Raw genomic sequence first — 24,756 nt, 5'->3', positions numbered from 1 at the left:
ATCATCTGGTTTAAGTTTTTTTTTTTTATCACTCTCAAGCATTAATACCACAGTAAAGTGACAATGAGGTGTTGTTTTGGGAAGTTTGTGTAAATTGATGTTAGCAGCAGCTTTTCCCCTCAGGCTCCTCCCTGACAGTTCTTCATGTGGTTTCAAGATAATGTCTGTTCTTTTGATCAAGCTGCAGTAAAAAAAACAACATTCATCAAGCCCAGCCAAACAGGGCACAGTGCTAACAATATTTGGCAGCTGTCCAGCACGTCTGGTGATAGCAAAAGCAGGTGACTTTTTTCTTTGCTTTGAGTCAAAACCCAAACCCTTAACGATTAATTTGAGCATATTTGCTTGGGATGTGTAAAACTGGACTCGAAAGTAGCACTCTATTGATCAAGAGGTTACACTGACTTTATTATAGTCATAAACCTTGATTTTAAAAATGTAATTCTGTGAGTTTGTTAAAACAAAGGCCAGCTAAGTTAAAACAAAAAGAGCAGATCAGATTTAGAAACTGAATTTAGAAATGCATTCGGTTATGTGTTATTAATGACTTGAGAATTGTTTGAGGTAAATTTGCTCTTACATCAATTTCCGTTGAAAACACTATTCTTCTCTCAAAGAGAAAGAGAGAGAAAGAGAGTGATAAAACAAACAAACAAACAAAAAAACTAAATATTCATCCTAGTAATTATCATTATGGCATGGTCAAGAATAACAAAAACCCATGCTGACTTCATTAATCTCTGAGCTGTGATGTATAATTTGACACTTGATAGAAACTACCAGTGACATTTGACTGATTTTTGGGCTATGGAGGCATTTTAGGAGACCATCTGCTCATGAATAAAATACCACGTTTGGGTTCATTTTGTACAAAAAATTTATTAAATTCTTACAAAATTTGATTGATGATTATTTGAAGACATTTGTATTGCTTGTAAAAAATTCCCTTAATATAGAAAGTAGACTAAATGAAGTAGACAAAGTTGCTGTTTAGAAACAATGTTAAGAAACATGTTGAGAACATAGAAACATGTTGAGATGGGGCATTATGTTTAGGGCCGGGCGATATATCTAACGATATGATCATGCGCATCTTGTCTAGTACTGACAAGCTATGCAATATCGCATTCATTATCACCTTTGATGAATACGCAATATGAACACGATGTTTGCGTAGTTTGACAGTGATCTGCGGCTCTGTCTGTCGATTTATCGGTAATCACGGAACTGGATTTACTGACTAGATGCGCATGATCATATCGTTAGATGTATCGCCCAACCCTAATTATGTTATATCCTTTAAAACATGAAATGTTTGCTTCTGTCATTTCATCAAATGTTTTTTTTCTGCAGTCATTATTAAAAAAACCAGTAAGAGACCAGAGAGCCACTTTTAAAAACTCAATTGGAGATAAATTTATCATGATCCTTATGTTCCAAGCAATGATCAGAATGGCAGACATTGTCTTTAGTGTTCATCTAAACCCTCTCTCTCCACCCTGTTAAGTTGTGTAATTCTCAGATGAGTAGGCAGCGTAGCAGAGAGGGCCAGTGTGCCAGCTATTTAAGTATAAGGTTGTGGCCCTACTAATGATTGTGCTGTTTGTGTCTTTTTGTCCATTAACTACCCTCCGCTGACCACTGCATGCAGATAACTGGGAGCAAAGTTGCGGTAAGTAGCAAAATTATTTATTCGCTTTTGATTTATTGTTGTGCATTCTCTCTGTTTTAGCTGTATCTATCTCTATCATCTTCTTCCTTTTTTACTTTTCTTTTTTTTTTATCTAGAAAAATAATCTCTATGGCCATTGATTTCTATTTTATTGTCAGCATTAGTTTAGTTTATAGGCTATCATTTGAAAAAGTTCCTTTTTTTTCTCCCAATCTCTGCATGTAAATTGCACATTTAGAAATGAGTGATTTCTCAGTTGCGCTCTCTGAGAAACCAGGACCCTTTTTGTTAGTTTAAGCAGTTTTTCTTTGAAATGGATCACTGCCTAACAGATATTAGCATTTAAATATTGTAACACCAGGGATGAGCAATAGTTTTTAGGCAAATAATCATAATCTGTGATCTAATCTGTTTATTCTAATGTTCTGTATCTAAATGGGTTCATTGTGTTCATTCTTCCCCCCCAGACAGCATTCTGAGAATGTATTACTTAATTAGATTTTCCCACACACACACGTATCATGTTGATTGAGTGGCAGAAAAGATATTGAGTGCACCCTCACCCCCCCATCCTTTAAATATGTTCCATTTTGCAGTGCAGTTGGACGTTCGGCACAACCCATTTGCAAAACCATGTCTTTGTCCCAGTCACATTACAGCGTGTCACTATTGTTTCTGAAATGTTCATAGCTGCTCATGTTGTTATTGTCACTTACTTTTGCCCCTTGTCCCCCACTTTCTCCAAAATGACGGTAATAATCTTTATAAATGTATACTGTCTGGGCTATGGCAATGTTTCCTCATTTCACAGCTCCGTGATGCTGTAATTGCAGACTGGCTTCTACTATTTCTCATGTAGTGCAGTCCCATAGCCCATATGAGGCTGCTTGTTATTTGTTTTATTTTATTTATTTAGAGGGGCTCCGTTATTGCCTCTGCAAGTGTCACTTGTCATTTAAAATGCCGTTTTATTGTGCTATGAGAAAGGCCCGTAGATGTACATGAGGAAGCTTCAGGATAAGGTAGCGCAGGTAAATGTTGTTATTTACAATACAGCAATAAGCTGCCGCAACAGACTCATTTATTTGTAGCGAAATGGCCCGTTCAATCAATGCTGTCATGCCGCTTGGCATAGAATTGCGTGTCGAGTGATTTTTCTATAAGCTGTCAGCAGCAAAACATGCTTGATGCTGATGAGCATGGAAGTATGTTTCTAATGTTGCATCACTTTTTAGGATCGAGCAGGAAGCTTACTCTGGGATTGTTTCTATCGAAGAACTGTCTGACAGTGTGCACCACAAACAAGTCCTCTTATTTAGAAGTCTCTCACAGTTCAGAGGTTCCCGCACTTCCTGCCATTTGTTCTGACTTTTGCATGCACTTCCTACAGATGGGAGAGTGTGAGGGCTTGCAGGGAAGCTGTCAGCGCTTTCCTTCTCCTTGTTTCTGTTTCTCTCTTTCCCAATATCCCACCTTTATTGGGTTTTATTGTGGAAACTACGTTGAGTGGGGGACAAGATGATGGCCTCTCACTGGGCAGATTGCCATTTCCACGCTGTCAGTGCAGTTTGGAGGCAGACCGACCTGCCTGAGCCACATCTCCCTCAGGGATGAAATCTCTCCAGCACGCTCTCACAGGGCTCAAATTCGCTGGTCAGTGTGTCCGCATGCTGCTGAGGCACATGCGCTTCAGCAGTTTTGTATCAGTGCAGATTGTTGGTGGTGATGATGGTGACCCCAGGGGGCATAGGCATACCTACTGCCCCTCTGCGGTGTCCGATTGATCGGAGATGTTGGTGCTTTGATTGTTAGGCTAGGGATAATAGATTGGGAGACAAAATGCCCATGGTTTACCGGCATGAAATTGATGAGCTCCTCTGTGAGTAAATGGAAGACTGCGGCTCCCTTTGCTTAAATAAAACACAACCAACACAAAGATAACCCAGTCTGGGTTTGGCCCTGAAGACTGTTGCACCGTTACCTGTTAAGGTCACATGTCTTGACCTGCAAAGCCTCTCTAGACCTCAGGAGGAGATCAATAATCACACAGCCAGCCCAGCAGTTAAGAAAAACTGCCTGTTTCCACGGAAACTTGGCTACACGTTCAAAGTTATGGGCAGAGAGAGAGAGAGAGAGAGAGAGAGAGAGAGTATTCGCTGAGACCTCAGGGACTGGAGTCCGCTAGGGCTGTTAGAGTTCAGCCACTCTCAGAGAATCCCTGGTATTGTCAGCGAAAGAATAATGGACAAAGCTTGTATTTTAGAAATGATTCAGCTTCTTTTCACATGGGACAAAGACTTGGCCATTTCTCGGGTGAAATGGCATGGATCTTACAGTCATGTTAAAGTGTGTTGTTCTTAAATACTTTCTTTGGAACCAAAGGGTCTTGAAAAGCATATGTGAAAAAGAGCAAAACCCTGGCGAAGAAAGATGTCTTTCAGATATTGGTTTCCATCACAAGTGTTTTTATTTTGCACAAAACAGTTTTAGTCATTAGTGTCCAGGATTATTGAAGAGTATTATATGATGTGTATTTAAATTGCAGTGTGTTCAAGTCTTGTCGGAGGGGTCATATTTATGAGTTTAAGGCACCATGAATGTCACCACAAAGCTGTTTCATTACAATTGGAAATACACAATAGATGCAGCATCTGTGTTGGTTTAAATTAATTGAAATGCAACCAATAAAACTTCAGATTTACATAATAATACAATAGTTTTGTGCATATATGAAAACTGTAGCATAATGTGGAAAAAAAATATTGGAGTCATTTTGAGATACGAAGCAGGTAAAAAAAAATTGTGTGTCAAAGAAGGTGGAGTTTCAGAACACACCCACCGACTGACTGACTGCCATGGACCCCAATGGAAATTCAAACGTGTTTAGGAGGCAAAACGAACTGCCCCAGAAGTTTGTTTTGGTCAGCTGGTTTGAACTGCCAAAATGAACTCAATACAAACAGATTATGTTTGAAATGACGTCATATTTTTTTGTAGAAAAGGTACACCTTGCACTGACCAAAGTGATTGAGCTATATTATGAAGGTTTTCCATTGTACTGAATGTAATGATTTACCTTCTTGGTATTAAAATGGCCAAAGAAAGCTTGTTTTTGTGAGAATACAACTTTCCTTCAAATTATTTCTTAATTTGTGTTTGTGTCTATTATCTTTGCTGAGTGCAGCATTATGGGTAACGTTGAATATCCTATACAGGCTCTCCAAGGCTTTTGTTGGAGGCAGTACAGTTCTCGTTTAGACTGACTTCTCTCTCTCTCTCTCTCTCTCCCATCGCCACTCTTTCCTCTTGCTTTTTTTTTCATCTCTTCGCTTCTGTATAGTCCACAGAATTTGTATTCCCAGGCAAATGAATATCCTTGGCATTTGTGTGTGGGCTCCACTTGTTTCATCAGTAGACTTCATATCCAGAATATTCCTGTTCCAAAGCTCATCTCTACCATGGCCATACAGGCTCATTATAAGCATCATTTTCTGCAGTCAGGGTGCACCATGTCTTTTTTTACTCGCTCTGGAGAGTGCCCCTTTTAACTATGCTAAGTTTGAATAAAATCAAGGACAGCCCATCCTACCACCTACTACGCCCGAGTCTGAAAGGGTCTCTTTGTTTCAGTTTGCCATTAATGGCGATTGTGTACTGGAGGCTGAACTGATTTGATAGGAAGTCTTTTAAAGCAGCAAGGGTGTGTGCCCTATGGAAAAAAAATAATCGAAAAAAAACCTTTGTTCCTGTGTGTCATCTTTATAGATAGATGTTAATTAGGATGAAGGAACTGTATTGAAAGAATAAATGTTCTATGTGATTGTTTTGTCTTAGTTGATTTTTATTTGGGTTTTTTTGTTTAAAGAACGTGTCAGTAAATATTCATTAGTGCAAGGGTACTGATGATGCGTGTGATTTAACAGCAGGTTTTACTAATAAGTTTTAAAATTACTGTTCTGTGAAGTGTTGTTTTACTATTAATTTAATGTGCTATATAACTATAGAAACCTTTATTATATTTTCAGTTCATTTTAATTTCAGTTCGACAAATTTTGTGCTTTTGTCATTTATATATTTCTTCAATTAAAATTTTTATTTTATAACTTTTATTTATATATTTTATATATTTCATTTATTTCATTTATTTCATTTATCAAAACATTTTTTTCATATAGCAACATTGAATCTGTGTGTTTTTATTTACCCTATTATCTGCTATTGCAGTCTTGATAACTGTTTGAATACACAATGCTGGCTGTTTAATTTATGTATTGGTTATGTATTTATGGTTGCTAAGGCATTATGAGTGGTTGTTAATGTATTGTTAAATGGTTTCTAGGGTGTTCTGGGTGGTTAGGTGATTGCACAACAAAGCCCAAGCCGTATAAGAGTCCAAGACTCAGTGATTTTCTGCTTTGTAGATATAGCTTGTCTCTCCTTTTTGTGTAAGTCTGTGAGTTTTTTCCCCAACAGTTTTATAATCCTCTAGGTGAAGTTTGTAAGTCTGATTTCTTAGAAAAGTAATTGCACACCTCTCCCCAACAGGCTAGGTATCATTCATGGCTGCAGCACAAACACTGGGGGGATGAGTTATGAAGTTTAATTCTTAGCAGTATAATCATTTTTCTTTGTAGTAGTTTACTTTATAATAGTTTACTTTACCAAACACCAGTAATAATGTGCTGGTAGAAACAAATTTGCAGTGAAAACGGAGGTAGACGTCAAAATAGTTTTCTGCAATAATTGAGACAGATGCTGTCAAAAGACCTTAACATTAAAATTCCTTGAAGACAATTTAATGGAATAGAAGCAGAGATGTTAGTAATTGACAAGGCTCAATAAGGTTGAGCCATGTTATAATACCTTCTCATGCTACATAAAGGTATTTTATTTCTGCCTCTTCTGGCTCAGTTTCATCACAGAAGCCGCTCAGACTCTGCATCTAAGAGACTGAGTTGGTCCTGTGGCTGTATCGCAGGGATCAACTCCGAGACCAATGAAATTCTGTTTTGTTTGCGTCTCCCAGCTCGGGCATATTGAAGTTTCTAGCACAATATTCATCGCAACACCTAACCTCATCTCCTGTGGGGTCTCGACTGATGCTTCAGTTGCTTGCTTTGTGCAACCACAACCTCGCATACAATTTTAATGCCATTCGGTCAAGTGCTAATATACAAATGTCAAATACTAAACGATTGATTTACCTTTAATACTACGTCCAGTCCTTTCTGGGAATTGTTTGTATTTCACCGACCCTGTCTAGGTTTGTTGATTTCATATGGGAAACGCAGGATTTAAAGGTTGCGTTTATTTTATCAAAACGTAATGTAAAGTAGGCCTACATTTTTTATTTTTATAAAGCTACTCTTCATGATAGCAGACACTAATATATGCGCCTCCAACATCAGTCAGACAGTTTGATATGCTCCCTCTCTCCGTACAACGTTATATCGCACACAAGCTCTCAGAAGTCTTTTGTAAGTCATGGCAGGGATTGCATACGCACCAGAAGGACAAATGTCTTATCATATAGGACACGCAGTCTAGAAAGTGTGTAAAGAATTGCGACTTGATAGACTGGCGGCGTATGTCAATACCAGCTCCCAACAGTGACAGAAAAGGTCTCATTGCCTGCTGACTGACTGCTGCATAATGCCACGTGGCCTTCCTTTCAATGGGAAACAAACAGTCAGTGCTCCAGCCTTCAAAAGAGGGGAGCGGGATCTCATTATGATGTAGAGAAGATGAAAGGGAGCCAAGAGTGGACATGGTGTTCTTATATTAAAGGAAAAAGAGATGGGCCCCCGTTTGTGTGTAGGTGCGTGTGCGCTTGATTGTATGCCTCTTCTGAATGAGAGGAGCCCATTTGGTGTTCGTCTTTGCGACTCTAGTACAATATATTCCCTTGTCCTGCCTCGATTGTCTCTCTTTTTTCATACCAGCGGTCAATCAGATCACCCTCCATTCACCTAGATGTAATTAGTTTCCTTCGTCCTGCTCTCAGCTCTGAGCGCGAGATGGGACTGTATGTTCCCACGTCGTTTTGAGGTCAGAAGATCTGGTAATGGTTTGTCCCGTCACTCTCCTTGACCACCTTTCAACACCGTTTTCCTCACGTTTTTGCCCTTTTCAAGCCTTAGATGTGATGTATTTATAGCACATAGCATATTTTTACCACAGCCTTAGCGAAGACATCAGTGTCATCACTTTAGCTGTACGAGCCCTGCTTTTCTTTTTTAGATTTAATGAAAGTTAGGAGTTTTGTGGTGTGTTTTCTTTCTCAAAGTTACCTCGTTAACTTTGGGCATTTAGGTACATGCTCCATGGTTTCTGGACAGCTCTTTTCTTACAAATTAGGGTGTTCAGCTAGATCATTTCTTTTGAACCATAAAGCCATGAACACAGTATGGACACATTTAACAGTAAACGCAGAGAACTGCGTGCACTTGGAGAACAATGTGTTTTGACTGCTCACAACTTTCTCATAAGCTTATTGAGTAGGAGCCAAAGAGATCATTTTACCTGGTTGATTCTATCAGTACAGTTTCCCCTTGCTTAAAACCCTGCTGTCTCCTTCCGAAACTCCATGCGGCCCCGTCGGCAAATCACAGCACTAATAAGGTGTGGCGGTTGTCTTGTGGCTGTACATTTTATGGTCGTCATTCTTGGACGCTCATCAGTAAGCCGCCATTATCTGCTCATCAAACACACTTTAAGCACTTCCCCAAATGGCCAAAGCTAACGATTTGTGGTTTGATCAAGGATGGGTCACAAACCGTTTAAACTGCCTTGCTGTGTTTCTCAAGGGGGCTCTGGAGAAATAAACCCTTCAAAATGGCTGATTTCAGTTTTATTTGTTCTTGATTGTGTTCCCTGAATGTCAGCTTTTCCTGGTTGCTTTTCTTCTTGCTTTGTTCAGTGTATTTATAGCGGACCCTGTGTTTGCATATTTTCAGATACGTCTAGTCATGCTCTGTATGAATCCATATGATTTACTATCCATTGGCAGAGAGACTAAAAGTTGGAGGAGACCAAGATGGTGCCTTGAGAAAATCCCAATGTCCACTAGATGGCAGTCAGTATCTTTACAACTAAGTTCCACAGCAGTTTGTGTGTGTGTGTGTGTGTGAGATGGAGAAAGAAGACACGTTGTTGCCATGGAATTGACCTAATGGGTTTCTCTCAGACCTGCACAGCACAGTTTCTGGCTACAATGCCATTTGTTAGAGGTTTGATCTTTAAATAGGGGAAGTAACTGAAACCTACCAACAGTATTCATACGGACTTTGCCTAGATCGATTAATTTTTTTTTGTCTCCAATCTACATTCCGTTTTTTCCCCTTCAAGCTCCTGGTATCGGTGATGGACGCTTGGTGGCTCAAGCTGCCTCGCTCCACATCGACAGTCTGCTTATGCAATCACATCTGAATAATTTATACTGAATCATAAAACATGCTGCTGACAACACACTGTCAAGCTAATTCCATTCAACTAGTTCTTCTTGAGTAACATGTGTTCATGCAAAGTCTAACTCTAATGTTGGCAAGTCTCTTCTCTTCTCATCTTGTCTCTTACCTTGTATTTTGTGACCCCCCCCCGTCAGTCAATGTCAGATTGTTAAAGGTGTTTCATACTTTTTCTCTCTCGTCTACATACTGTACAGTCCCCGTCCACCTTTCCGTAGTTCAGGTGCTCTCTGTGCACATCCATTTTTAAACCTAGCCATATACTATGACTTCTTTCTTTGGGTGGCTTTGCCAAATGTTACTGAAACAAATAAGGACACATATCAATTCTAAATATGAATACAGAGTTTCCCTCACACAGATCTGTAGATGGACAACTTGTGAGATGAGACAGAATTTCAATGAAAACATGGTTCGTGCACACTGATTGTGTGGATATAACTGATGGTTGCTATAAGATCGACCGTCTGATGAGCTGTTACTATGCTGTGTTTTAAGACGAACCGAGGACTTTAGTTACTTGGATGTTGCTGTAAATTAACCTGAGGTCGTTTCAGTTTAACATTTGTCATTTTACTCCCGTTATTGTTTTGAACTTTATGCAAAAATGTCTCTATGTGATTTACCTGGTGCCTGTTTTACTCTGGAAAGATTTCAGGTGTACTTTTCTTCATCTGTTTTTGGTTGTTGGCCATTCTCATAGTCTATATTCTACCAGTAGAACAAAAGAGAAAGCAATTACACTCAAACCATATTCAACTTGCTGTTATAAATGAGCTAAGGCTGCTAAAATTGTCATTTGAATTATGCCTTTCATCTCCCTATGGCTTTTATTTAAGCAGATCAGTTCAAGCCTCCAGTGACTGTTTTTTTCTTTCCTGTTTGCATTTCTGAACATGCAGCACAACGGTAATGAATTCCACCATTTTAAAACCAATTACAGTAGTTGGGCTTTTTTTACACTCTTTGTCACGGTCTCTGTGGAAAAGGGTTGTTGGAGTGTCGACTACAGATGATCTGGATTCTTTTTTTAGCTATTCCCAAAATTCAGCATGCTAATGCCATTCTTTTTTAGCATTACCATAATTTTTACTTTTATTTTTTTTACCTGGAATTTTTGTGTTTTAGTTTTTCAGTTTGGCATTTCTACAGATTGCTTATGTAAAAATATGAAGAATCTTTAAAACTAATAATATATATTTTTAAACAACTAAACACTTCCAATGATGTCAAACAAAAGTAAAGTGAGCAGAATGTCAAATCTGTGATTGAATGTGTGAGTGAGAAAATAAATGCCCCTGTTGTGCTGATAAAAGGACTTGCTTGGAAGAGAAGAAGAAGAAGAAAACCAGGATTAAGGGTTTAGTTTTCCCTGTCCTTATATCTTCTTTTATTAGATGTAATAAATGGTTTGTGATAATAAAATTGGATCTTTGTCTGTTCGGCTGACATTACACCATTGAGTTTCATTGTTTGGTGTTATTATATTTATTAATGATCACCAAAGACCTACAGAGATATCTAATGACCATGTTTTTCTGTCTCCATTTTTTTTTTTTTTTGTTCATGTTTATTTTTCCTAGATGTTTTGTAGGGAGTCTTCAGGAGATCATTATTACAAAAAGTAGTTCCTGAAATCTTTTCTTTAATATGCATTTATGTAGTTTCTTAATTAGAGTTATGATTAATATAGTGCACAGAAACCCACATTCAGTGATTCAGTTGAAACTGTTAATATATTTTAAAATGCAATTTATTTCTGTATTGTCAAATTTTTAGCAGCCATGGCTTCAGTCTTCATCCTCTTCGTGTCACACAAACCTTCAAAAATTATGTTAATGTTTATTTGGTGCTCAAGAAACGTTTGAATATCAATTGATCTAATATTTTGTAACTTAATATTTTTACTATTGCGATTAATTAACATATAATATTAACTTACTATTCATCAAAGAATCGTGATTAAAAAAAGGACCAAATTGTTCCCACAAAAATATTAAGCAGTACAACTATTTTCAACATTGATAATAATAATTGGAAATGTTTCTTGAGCAGCAAATTAGCATGTTAGAATGATTTCTGAAGGATCATATGACGCTCAAGAATGGCTGCTAAAATTTTACATTGACATTACAGGAATAAATTACACTCTTTTATTATTACAGTTGGGCTTGTTGTTAGAAGATTCTCTTCATGTAATATTCGATATACCTGTAAAGTCTCGTCCTCAACAGGCCACTTACACAGTTCACTGATAGTTTCAAAGTCTGCCTCAGGCTTTTTAGTAGACCTAGTCACTAGCGTCTCTTCCAGCCTTCTACAAATCAATACGAGCTGGTGATGCCCAATTTCCGCCGTCTTATTTCTAACTTTGGCCAGTCTGATCACACAGATGCTTTTCCGACTGTCCTGTCCGAGCTCATTTGTACCTTGTTGCTGCGTTTATTAAGGCCTCAGTCAGCTGTTGTTGTACTTAATGGACCCCATCTTTAAAGCGTAATATATATCATGTATTATATGAATTATGTCGGTGCCGCCGTCGGTGTGTGAATGTGTGTGTGAATGGGTGAATGTGAGGCAAAAAATAAAATATATGCTATTGAAATGACAAAGGTTATGAGACTCAGAGCAATTTCCTATGTAATGTTCGTGCTTCAAAGCACAAATGGAAGTGAATGCATGTGTCACAATGGGCAATCTTTATGTCAGTGGATCTCTGTGATATAGAATCTGAAAATTGTTGCTGTCTCTTAAGAACATAAAGAAATGGCTTGGTTATTTGCTATGTGTTCGAGAGGAAACGTCCTTTAGGCATGGATTGCTCAAATTGTATTATGGCATAATGATGTGCGGTGTTCTGAGACCCAGCATCTGTGGCAGCAAAAAGGGAATGTATGTGTGTGTTTGTGTGTGTGTGTGTGTGTGTGTGTGTGTGTGTGTGTGTGCATGTGAGGTGGAGAGGGAATTGAAGTGCCCTACTAGCTGCGTTTGGGTATGACTCCATGGAGAGTGGCAGTGATAAGAGAAGGCTGGGTGTAATGAGCCATATCCCATGCCCCTGCTTCCTGCCTTCAGGCCTACAGATGGGAAGAGGAATGCCCTGCACTCCTGTCTGTCTGCCTCGCCCTTCCACTCCCTCCCCTACTTGTGAACTCGACCACTCTTGAGTTTTTCATCACTCACTTTATTTTTCTGCCTGGCCTCCAGACCTCTGAAAGATTTTGTGGAGCTTCTGATGGCGTGAAGTAAAATCAACAAGGCATCCTCTGCCTATTCACTCTTAAGATGGAAAAGAGAGAGAGAGGCAGAGAACAGGACAGCGAAAGCACTCGACTCTCTTATTTCACAACCAGCACCTTCCCCTTTCTCTCAGCTCACTGAATTTATCCTCGCAGGGGTGATTCCCGGCCACTACTGTACGGCGCGACTTGCTGCATAGTAATTTGCTGCATTGGCCAAGCGTGTATGTTCTGTTCTTATAGCTTGCACTTCCTGTTACTCAGCACTTAATGCACATGTGTTAGGATGCTTCTTTTCTAAATGGACTAATCTTTTGTATAGGTTTCTATATAAGCATCCATAAATGGGTCATGATGGTCAACAAGGTGTAGTTTTATGTAGTTGCATAGATTTTGTGAGATTTTTTTTATTATTATTGAATGTATTTGTTTATTATGCTATATGAATATGTAATATATCTTAATAATTAAGATCTGAAAAATAGTAATGTCTCTTTTATATATGTTTTTGTATTTGAATGTATTCATCAACCTGACTGACCAATTGTTGATAATCATAACCCATTTCTGCTTTTAACAAGGTTTTTTATTTATCAGCAGAAAAGCATGGACTTATTAATTTATTAGGACTCTCCAACCATCTTAATTTGATTTGGTTCTCCAAAAAAATGTCTTTCATGTGTGGCATCACTTTAATTATAGTGTACTTGGCTGGTATTTGGGAATTGTGTTATTCTGGGCTGATTAATTTTTCATCAGCTGGTTATTAACATTTTGCTGTCTTAAGCCCACTGTTTAGGAAGAAATGTTTAAAAAGTTGTATTCTCCTTGATGGATAGCAGTTGTTTGTTTCCCAGCGGGGAGAGGAAAATCTTCTTGAAATGAAAGGCAGTGAATTAAACCTGCTGCTCATTCAGTCCAACTCCTCCAACCCACAAATAATTTTCTGCATGAGAGAGGGAAAACAATGGGATTTGTGGGCTCAGATGTGAAGTGGATGATGTAATTGTTTTTAGGTGGACCTTTCTTTGTGATCCTTGTTTAAAACCGCTTAGCTTCGCCTAAGATGATGAATTTACCTTGTGTTCGGGAAGTATTACGCCATGGTTTTGATCAGCTGATGTCAAATGGATGCTCTGTAGACATCTTGAAGTCTGCAGCATGTGTCTGTTTGATTGTAGGAGTTCAGGGAGTGGCTAAATCTCTTGATTACATCGAGAGCTTTAGCGCTCTGAGTGTTAGTCTCTTTGGGTCCTTGTTATGCTTGCCCACAGCTTGAACCCGCTGCATTTGGCAGCTGTGAGCCTCTTCTCTTCGAAACAATGAAAACAGGATATCAAAGGAACATAATGATGTGGATACCGCCATTGGCTTTTATCCACAGAACAGTGGTGTGGGTTTATTGCATTTTATGGATGGAGGAGCTGATCGCTCATTTTAAATGCAAGTCAGTAAATGAATCGGATCGTGAAGGTGCGGTTAAGACAATTATTTTTGCCTTTTGTGGCAAGTATTCGGTCTTTTTTACTACAGTTATAATAACACTGCCCAAACATTTGCCCAAACATTTTAGCACATCACTAAGGATGAAAGAGGACAAGCAAGGTGTTGTCTTGCTTCGTCAATGAAATAATAATTAGCCAGACGAATGGGTCTCTGAATTTAGATAAGCCCATTATCATGCATTGTTGCTGTTCGTGTTTCAAGGACTTCTTCTGGAGCTGGAATCTGTCGTTCCCCAAAACACGAAAATGCTGTCATGTTCTCTCTCAAAGACACCCCATCCTCTGACTTAAATGAAATATTTTTACCAGAGTCAAAATTCAATTCTCAAACTGCGGCATGTGGTGTTAGGGGCTACACACAAGAGGGATGAATTGAATAGCTATAGCGCTTATTTTTCTTGTGGATGTTTATGCTAGACAAATTGGCGTGTGAAGGTTCTTGTACGTGTGGCATTGATCATTAGTGCAGTCTTGATATATGGCAGAAATATCCTTTTTCTGGTGTAGCTAAGGACACATAAGTCACAAGAATATTATGAGTAGCTTATCTACTGAATAACCCATGCTACCATAAACAATGTATGCAGTTTACTTTCTGTGTAGTCAATGATGACATTTTAATCCCTGCCATTTCTCATGTTAATGTCATCACAAAGTAAATTTAGCACATTGTTTGTATCCTCCTGTGCTGAAATGTACATTTGCATTAACAAAGTTCTAGGAAAAAAGAAAACTAGAGCTCGCATGTTTTCCTCAAGTGTAATTATGTGAAAAGGATTTGTAGTAGGAGCTTCATCTTATTCATGCATTCAAGGCCTCAGAAGCTCTGTTTTTCTTTTTTCTTCTCTGAATAGGTATGTTTGAATAGGATGGAGTGCTCTTAATAACAAACAGATGCTATTGGTCTGTCTAAAGATTTGGGCTTTTGCGGAGGGGAGAGGCAAGAGAATCTGGGAGATTTTTTTTGCTGACCCTCATAGTTTGAAAACTGCTGATGTCCTCAGGTTGTTTTATGCATCTTCAAAACTTTGCCACACTGACTGATACACTGTGGAATATCCAGCTTAATTTTCATTCGAAAGCTTGCACAATTTTCTCCAACACGAGAGACACATTGAGCCATTACAGACAGGAAAAAGCTCGGCTTGGAAAAAGATAATCATGTGTTTGTTTGCTTCTTTTTTTCATTCTCTTCCCACTTCTCTGCATTTCATTAATGAAAATCTCTTTTTGCAGCGACAGTAAATGAATTATAAGGGCAGTTATTTATTAAATGTGTTTGGAGGGCACAGGAGTGTGGAGGATCTTTAACGCTTAACAGATCGGTGAACATTCCGTTTTTTTTGATGTTCGAAGTACACTTTTATCAGTCAGTGCCATCAAATTCTCATCCATGAAAGGATGCTCGATAGTTATCACTTCTGAATAACGTGTTGAAGACCAGAGATGGGGATCTTAATACAAATGTGCTGTTTGTTTGTTCCCTCAGCACAGCAGAGTGCCTTAAACATTCATATTTAATCATAGGCAGGCTTAGCGTTAAGTCTGCACTACTCAGTTGATTAATTCTGTGTTTGTCGTGGGAAGTGTGTGTCTCTCATAGTCCTTCAATGTCTCTCTTGTGTAGAGCATTGCCCAATTCGCACTGTCTAGGCTCCCTCCAGCATCTGTATGGGGATTGAACCCAACATAGCAGACCCAAGACATCCATAATCAGTTAAGATGGAAAGTTTTTACAGCTGTAGAAGAAAAAAATGTAGAGTGGGCGGAGAATGTAAAGAGAGAGATGGGAGTTTGCAGGTGGTTCTCACCGTTTCTAATCTCCTCACATCACTCCACTAGTCACAGGCTGCTTTTCGACGGTCTTGTGTCCCCAGTGCTTGTATGCTTGTAAACTGACATCAGTGACAGTCAGACACCTGTAAATCCAGGTGTGTTATGAGCTGCGCTGCTGTGTCTGTGATTTCTGAGCTGGCAAAAGGGAGCTCGCAACACTCTACTCTGACGCCATTTGCTGTTAGGAATTTTTACAAAGCTATAAACTCTCCTAAAAATGTTCCATATGCCTTTTTTTAAAAGGGGGTAATGAAGATTCACCAGAAGATCATTTTATTGTTCTTAAAGAAATATTTGTACATCTATTGAGAAAAGTGCACATTCTGCTCCAATGCCAGTGGACCACTTCCTGTATGAGCTCTGTCTGTGCTGAAGGTTTGAAGTAGCACTCTGGTGTATTGATACAAAATACTACACACTCTCTTTTAACTGTCAATCTTTAAAATATCTTGCTCTCTCTCGTCTTTCACCGTTTAGCTCTAGATTAACACTGCCATTACTGTTTGCACGTCTTTTAATACAGACAACCTTCTCCTTTTGTCCCCGTTCTGTCTGCCATGTCCTTGTCTCATTATTGACTGGAGCAGTAATGATTATTTTTCCATTGGTGTGAACTGAATATGAAACGGCCCTGATTTCACTCTTGGGGCCAGTGGCATTGGCATTGAACCATCCAGCAATATTAAAGAAATAGCCTTGGACTGTAGAGTTCTAAAAATTGAATGGGCACCTCATAATTCAACCAAATAGAAAATAACAAATTAATACCGTTTTGCAAACAGCCCAGGAAATGTGCATATGCAGGCATGACATCCATTGTGAATATATAACGTGGAGGTTGATACTGTATGTTTGTTGGGTTCTTGTGCTGTATATGAATAATTCTGAATATTTTTGCATGTTTGTGTTTGTTTCAAGTGATAATCGTACCTGCACATGGATTACAGGTCTGCAAATGTGGGAGTGAATTAAAACTCAAATCTCCAGTCAGCCAGTGTACGCCCACAGCGTCTTCAAAATGAATGTGTTAAAAGTCATTAAACAGCACTCAACTTAATCATTCTTTTACTTTTCATAATTAGGACCCTGGGCTACTGTCGGCTCTGGCACTGTTCACATTTGGCTTTCGGCCACAAGTTGACTAAAGTTAAATTAGGCAAGATGACTTCTTTATTAATGCATTTGCAGCGTAAATGACAAGCGTGCTATATATCCAACCATTATGAGATATTTACAGCTCTAAATGTAGCAGCATGTTACATTTGCCATATTTGTTGTTTTTCTCTCTCGCTTGGTTTTTATTTTTTATTTGCAACCACCAGACATTGTGATTGAACATAAACTGTGTGGGATAATATAAATACAACAGATATAGATGCTTTTAAAATACAGCTTTATCATACATACTCTGTTTATTGGCTTCTTGCATTTATGTATTGCATTGCTGTATCTGATTGACTGCATGAGAAAAACAAAACAAAAATTCAAAACATGAGGCAAGAATAATCAGTTATTTAATTATTTCTTCATGAATGTTTGCTGTCAGCCCATGTTGTATAAGGGACATTTTCCTTATTATGTTGGCAAATGAAAATAATATCAATGTTGTTATAGATTATTGGACATTACTATTTTTGAAGCAGTTTGGAAATTAAACATTTTTTTACAAACACAAATGAGTTTGTAAATATAGATGCATGAATTTACAATCCCAGGGACTTTGCTTCCTCATATGCCTGCTTAATGGCTGTATATTTGGCTCCTTGAGCACAGGGCATGTCTATTTGTTTTAGGTCAGACAATTCACCTTTTCGGCTATCCAGCTGCATGGCTCTAAAATAATTATGACTTTCCTGTAAACAGGAGGACCCTAAAGGAGTTTGCCCAGAGGGCCTTATAAGTGCAACCTGGCGTGATGGTGATTATCATTTATTAAAGTTGTGATCATCTCTAACTGACCTGCAGTGAGCAGCTCTGGTTTGCTGTTCCTGGGATCTGTGGTGTTTAGTTAGGTTGTGGGTTTGGTAGTGGATTGCTGTCACAAGCATCTCTTCAGTCCCTCCTCTATAAATAAAGAACACTCTTGTTTCCACTGTAACGGAAGGAGCCAACGACAGACACAGTGGCTTTTGTTAACAGAAAATAAAACAAAAGGACGGAATAAAAGTGGCCAAAGGGGGAGAGTGTCCAAAATAAACAGGAGATCTGGTGTTCTTGTCGTGCTGCTGGGTTCGTGTGGGTCGGGCAGTGTTCATGGAGGAAGGGTCCAGGTAAGGGGCGGAAGCTTCCTCTAACGGCCGCAACACTCTTGTTGGCCGCGATGCTGGCAGGGGATGGACGGCCCGCTCACGTCTCTGGTGGCACGGGAGTCCCTCAACGCACCTTTCCTGGACCCACGATGACACCAGTGTGCACGGGGAAGAGACCAGTCTCTCAAGGAGAGGCGCGTTGGGCTCTCCTCGACAGTGATGAGGCTCCATTTCCAACAGGTGTGCCCCATTACACGCCGCTAGCCCTGGCTCATCTAGTCCCCCTCCTCTCTCACACCCACTCCTGTCAGGAGCCTGGTGAAGGGCGGCGATTTAGGACGGGGTGCCGATGATAACCAGGGAGGAGGCAGCTGTCTCGTCACACCATGCTGCAATTCCTGGGGGAATTTTCCTCACAACATCATCCTCTTTTTGCTAGTGTCACTCTACTGTCAGCTTGCCTATCAATTGTTCTATTCATCCTTCCATCCATTTGAAACATTAGCGCTATAGTCTAATGTGTCTTGACATGCATTACCCCCAGCCACACCTTCCTATGCAGTACACATACACACACACCTTTGTGTACTTGTGATATGTACATACCAGTAACTCTCAGCTTCCCATACTGTATTCAGTTATAAAAGCATTTAGAGATATATTTCTGAGTGCAGAGTTTTAATTCTAAACTCTCTTCAAAAAGATGCATAATGTCTGAGATGTCCTCCCTGTCATTTGGTTTTATATTCAGTGCTGGCCTAATCTGCGAGAATTAAGTCTTCTTTTAAGTCAAACACCGATATCAGTCAAGCTCTCATGCATTTGTAGTGTATAATGCACATTTATAGTATGATTTAGCGTGTTTGGGAGGTGTGTGCTGGAGTGTGTCAGATGCAATTTGAATTTGGCTTGAGGGGCGGGGGGAAATCAGATGCTTACTCACACAGACTCCATCAAAGACCAACAGAGAAACTTCAATATTCGCCTTGCAGCTGTCATCCAGAGTCAGAGAGCATCAACCAGTGAGACTTTAAACCAGCATTCACCCACTGAGTGACAGGTGCAAGGCTAAATGATGGCTCTTTGGAGCTTCCATCGAATCCGCTCCCAAAAAGAAAGCGAATGAGATGCGAGGAACATTGAGTCTCGACAGCCCGAAGATCTGATCAGCATCCCTCACCTCAAAAGACGGAAAATGCCACTGCAGCATTCATAGACGTTTCTGGAGCGAGCTTTAGGATTTGATGCAAACATGCTGCTTCTGGGGAGTTTAAAATAGAACTTGTACATTATTTCCATGGAGTATCAGAGGATGTCACGGTTTTTCAAAGAATAGAAATGGAACTGGAGAGAAACGGGCACAGTCTGCTTGACGTAGTGACCCTTTGTTGACCTTTCTTTTGAAATTGCATTGTTCCCTCACACTCATTGGGTATTCATCTCACCCTGTATCTTTTAACTGCTGTCTGCATAGATGTTTCCTCGAATGTGTAGAGCCTCTGGCTGTAATATATTTAAATGGTATAAAGTACCTCATTTTCCCAAGGATATGCCCCGGTTCGCTGTTCCCATAAACAAGCACTTAGAATACAAATGGCAAAAATCTGGGCAAATACCTCTGAAAACATCATTCGTTTCCCTCCTTATGAAGCGATTCGTTTTCTCACTGAGGGGTGGAGAGTTGCGAGTTAACTCGATTGTATGTGAAAATCTAAATAATGTGAATTGCCAGGGATGGCCTCAAAAATAATCAAGCTGGATGTGAGAGTGGGAGAGGCGACAAGATGAGCTCGTCAGAGAGAAGAGCCATTTAGCAGAAGTGACAGAAGACAAGATGTTCTCCCGTGGGTGTTTTTGCCACACTCGGAGACCTTCACTTCTAGGGGTCCAGTAATTACAACAATTAAGATGGATATCCCTCATGTCTTCTTAATCGGGATGTAGGCACTGATTCATAATTGTCATGACAATTTTGGCTTTTTTTTTATTCATAGTCTTCCTTTTGCAAGTTTCGCAGCTTTATTGTCCCCCACAACATGTTTAATTGCCCAAGAAATGTATATGCTACTTCTTTGAAGGAAATGCAGGTGTGCTCCAAAGCTGATAAAGTGAGACATTTCAAAAGTGCAGTGTCCTCGCACCTCAAGTTAGTTATTTCAATAGTTTTTATTGTGCTGTAGAAAGGCTTTATTGTTATTTCTTTGTGAAACACTTTGAAAAGAGTCCCTGAAGTTGCGGACTCCTTTGTTTTCTCAGATTAATTCGATGTAAAACTTTATAGAATGAGATGAGCAGCTGAAGGTAGTTGCTCTCAATTTCTCCGTAACATCCTTTTGCACCCTCACTTTGTCTTATCGAGCTAATTGTTTGAACAATGACTTGCGATGAGCAGTGACTGGAGTGAGAAGGAGGGCGAAGAGAAAGTAATGACAGAAGCTTTTTCAAACCTAGCCAAGACAATGGAGACAACAGCATCAATAAAGAGTAAACATTCCTCCACCTCTCCACACAGTCTTTAATGGAGTTCCCAGCTTTTGGCGGAGATATATGAGGGTTCATTCAGAGCAGCAAGTAGTTAGATGTGTGCTCTCTCAAGCTAACTAGCTATTGGTTTGGAGAGGAGAGTCAGAGACCGTACAGCATTAAAAGGTGCGTGATTAAGGACTACGTTTGATGGAAAACCGAGCCCTATTGACAAGCCTTTGTCTCCTCTTCCCATAAGTCCCTCTAGGCTGCGCTAGGCGAGGAATGGTTGCAAGTGGATTCAGAAAAGTTAAGGTGATTGATTGCTTTGCAGCAGTTTCTGTGCCTCCCATTGATTTCAGTTGAAGTCTTACATTTATATTACTGCTACAGTAATCATTATTCCCTTGGCACTTTGATAAGAGCAATAGGTGATTAAGATGCCAGTACATAATTAATTTGCACTGGCAGATAGGTTATAATTTTGGCCGCCTTTCTTTTACCTTTTCTTCGGCACTACACCTGTTAATTTACTTTCTACCTTTATTGTCCCTGAATACACATTCATTCACGCCACATCTTCATGTTGCAGTCATATAAATGCATAGATGTATACAAGCTGTACACGTGTTAGCAGCAGCGCAAGTGTACGTTAAACTCGGTTACAGCGGTTGTGTGATGTTCCGATTTTAAAGTCTCAGATGTGCTGTCAGAGTGACTGGTCTTCTCATCAGCGCTTTGATCTTCTGACACTTCAGAGGTTCACTTTACATACCTGTCATCTCTTAATGCTCGCTTCCTCGTGCCCGCCAGAGCTCCGTCACAGACTTATGCTCGTTGGAGATGGAATGTTTCTCTCTTCCACCACATTTAATTCAGTAAGTGGTATTGAGTGAAAAGACTTCTCAATGCACAGTTTAAAGATGAGTAGTGAAACTCTTGCTGTTGAGGCATTGGAGGGCAGAGTTTGAAATAAAGGACTGTTTCGCCTACAAATGCTTGTCAGCGTCTTTGTTCTAAATTCTCCAAAGACACAGATGAGCAGAATCCCGGATGAGTGTTCTCCTGCAATGTTGTCTGTGTTAATAATAATAATAATAATAATAATAATAATAATATTCTACTAAGAATAATACATGTTCATAATGTTAGAATTATTAATATTAAATGTGTAGTTTATAATATAATTTATAATATTAGATATGTATTATAAATTATATATTCAAATTAATACGATTTTAGTTTTGAGTCAGATTGGAAAATTTACATGAGTTGTGGGATTTTTTAGAATCTTGTGCTCGGAAATCTATTGAACAAGGACGTTTTTCCACACGCTAAGGATCACAAATTGACACTTTTGTAGTGTGGACTGTTATTTCTATTTCTTGTTCAGATTTTTCTGTCATTTCCAGGTTTAATTTAGGCCACATCCACAAGAAGCCAGAGCTTTCCCTATCCAATCTTTTGTTTTTCTTCGTTCTAAAAACATGGCGTCGTCTCAAAAGATATTTGCGTACACGCAAAACCACTGAAACTAACGCAAAACGATGTAGTATACATGCCAGGCCAGTATGTGGCGGTGTAATTCTGCCACAGATATACACTACAACGGAAAAGAATACTTGGAGCATGCGCATAAACCTTGCGCACTGTATACAAATATTTTTGCTTTAGTATTTTGCTTTAGATTTTGTTTAGTAAAGTTAATAGGCTCAGTAGCTTTTGCAGCACGAACACAATCATGTAGTCCGCCGTTGTTGCTGTTACATGGCGTAGCGGTGTCTGAATAGGGTCAAGATGAGTGATGACATCATCGTTTCACAAAATTAGGGGTGCACAATATTTATCGAACGATGATTAATACGCATCTCATCAGTAAAGCCGGTTATCTAATCAGCAGTAAATACCATCAGGTGCGTGATTTCACATACAGCAGCTGTTACTACACAGAGCCATTGTTAACTGACAAGCTGCACAAATCCACGTTCATTATCACCATTGATTTGCGGTAAACACCTGATGGCATAAATCATCGGCCGATATATATCAGTGCACCGCTACACAAAATATACAGATTGGCTGTATACATGAAAACCCAAGGGTGTCGTTTTTAGAAATATCCACTCTGGGACCCAGTTTAAAAAAATATTAATTTCAGGCTCCCAAAATGCCAGATCTGTCTGGATGAAACGGCAATATGATACAAAATGTTTACATATACAGCTAAATGCGTCTCCGTGAGGACGGGTTCTTAGATATTATTTAGATTTTTGAACCCCATTGTATATACAACAACAGAAATAAGAAATGTAAATGTCATAAAAACAGCATATTTTTCACATTTACTGCTTTAGGCTCTGAAAAACAATGTAAAAAATAAATAATAATTGTGCAATTGTTTACAACAGCAAAGAGGAGAAGCACTGAGTAAACATACTCAGTCCTGCAAGGGCTCTACTTTAATTGCATCATGTAAGGAGCTGTGCTGTGATTGCTGAGCTGTGTAGCTGTGTATGTGGGCCTGCGTGCCTGGGGCCTCCATGTGCTTTCGTGAGTGTGCGTACACCCACACTCACAGACAAACACAGTGTGGGATGCTTGGAACCTGCTCAAAGGGAAATCATACACAGTATAGGAACAAGGAACAAGTTTCTTCCATGTTTGTTCTTGGGTGTTTGTGGATTTGTGATGGTTCTGTGAGTGAGTGAGTTAGTGAACCCATGCTCTTGGTTCAGATGCTCATCTGCATGCACATGTATGTGTGTGTTTGAGCGACGTGTGAATTGGCAAGGGATTCAGTGAAAGCGTCCTGTGTGTGGTGCTGTATTATCTGGGCAGCACCTCCACAGCTGGCTGACTGTCAGCTTGGCTGCCTCAGCGGAGGGATCCTCTGTCTCCCATGTCTGAGCTATCATAAGGCAATGTGGTATTTACGCGGCCTCGCTTGTTTACTCTGGCAACTTGAGAGAGGAGGAGGAGAGGGGCTGGCTATGGCATGGGATTCCTCCAGCACTGGAGTAAAACACACACACACGCACACCAACACCTGGAATCTGAATGCTCCAGCCAGGGTGGGCTATGGTGGATGATTGTGCCAGCACTTGCCCTTCTGTGAAGATCACACTGGGACTTACTGTCTTTTTATATTCTGATTACACTGTCAGGTCTCAACAGAATTTAATTTAAGGTTGAAAAAGTAATCAAGTGACATTTCTTGGTTTTCCAGGTGTTTGAACAGAAACCTCTACTTTAAGAGTCCTAAAACGGAAACACAAAGAAACTGCATGTGTATTGATTAAGCAATAATTGTTTTCTTTAAGTAAATGCTGGCTGATGATGGTAACTTTTAGTTTGTCACATTAAATGATAAATCTGCTTAATCTAATGTGTGAAGAGTTTGGAGCACGCTAGTTTTCATTTTTCATCATGTTCACAGTAACCTGCCATATTCTTCAGTTTACATGTGTGTTTCCTAGTTATGCATGCACAGTTTTGTGCCATGACTAAAATATTTAACAAAAATATAATGCATATTTATGTTTACATGTTTTTGTGTAATCTATAGGCCTCTTGAATATATCCTTAGTAATAAAGAGTGCTTCACATTCTCAAACAGATTTCATAAATGCATATTTCTGCCCTCTGCATTACAAATTATTATTATGAGGTCTTTGCTTTTGATACTCTGCATAAAGAGTGCGTCTGAAGTAAGATATTTGCCTTAATTAGTTAGTTTGAAGTCGTTATGACATTGATCAACACTGGCACATGCATAAGTACACTCTTTGTGTGTGTATGTGTGTGTGCATGAGCTATATTTAAATTGAATGAAGAAGTTAGTGTAATTGCTTGTATAATCAAACAAATATAATAACATTAATATAAATATTTACATTTTAGATGTAAAATAATTAATTTGGTTTTTGCTTTAATTTTTGGTCTGAAATTCCATTGTCAGTTCATTGCATTGAAAAGTTATATAGAAATTGTGATCTCATAAATTTGATCTGAGTTTTAGAGCATTAATAACATGCATAACAAGCATATGACAATGTGTTTCTCAGTAATGAGATTATCCTTAAATGTAATCTTAATGTCTTTTAACTGTTATCTTATTTTATATTAATTTTATTTTTGCATGGTGGAAATTACCTTTTGATTGAACTAATGAATTGTGCCTGTCAAATAATTGGGGGTTTTGTGTACACTTATTTATTTATTTTATTTAATTTTTTACTTTTTTGGGATTTAATCTTAGAGAAAGATCAAGTCTCTTTGATTTATTGGTATTATCTGTATGCAGAGCATGCTATATTGAAATCTGTA

General features: G+C 39.0%; 1 protein-coding gene across 1 annotated transcript in view; it reads left to right on the top strand.

Annotated features, from left to right (window-relative positions):
• Positions 1-24,756, top strand: part of LOC113081215 (protein diaphanous homolog 2-like) — a 122,737-nt gene that overhangs the window by 31,330 nt on the left and 66,651 nt on the right. The window contains exon 5 of the mRNA XM_026253296.1: positions 1,652-1,672. Coding sequence (XP_026109081.1) covers positions 1,652-1,672 — 21 coding nt within the window. The remainder of the gene's footprint in view (positions 1-1,651; positions 1,673-24,756) is intronic.

This window comes from Carassius auratus, unplaced genomic scaffold (genome assembly GCF_003368295.1).
Source record: "Carassius auratus strain Wakin unplaced genomic scaffold, ASM336829v1 scaf_tig00033419, whole genome shotgun sequence".
Classification (NCBI taxonomy): domain Eukaryota; kingdom Metazoa; phylum Chordata; class Actinopteri; order Cypriniformes; family Cyprinidae; genus Carassius; species Carassius auratus.
This window is presented reverse-complemented; position numbering and strand designations above follow the sequence as displayed.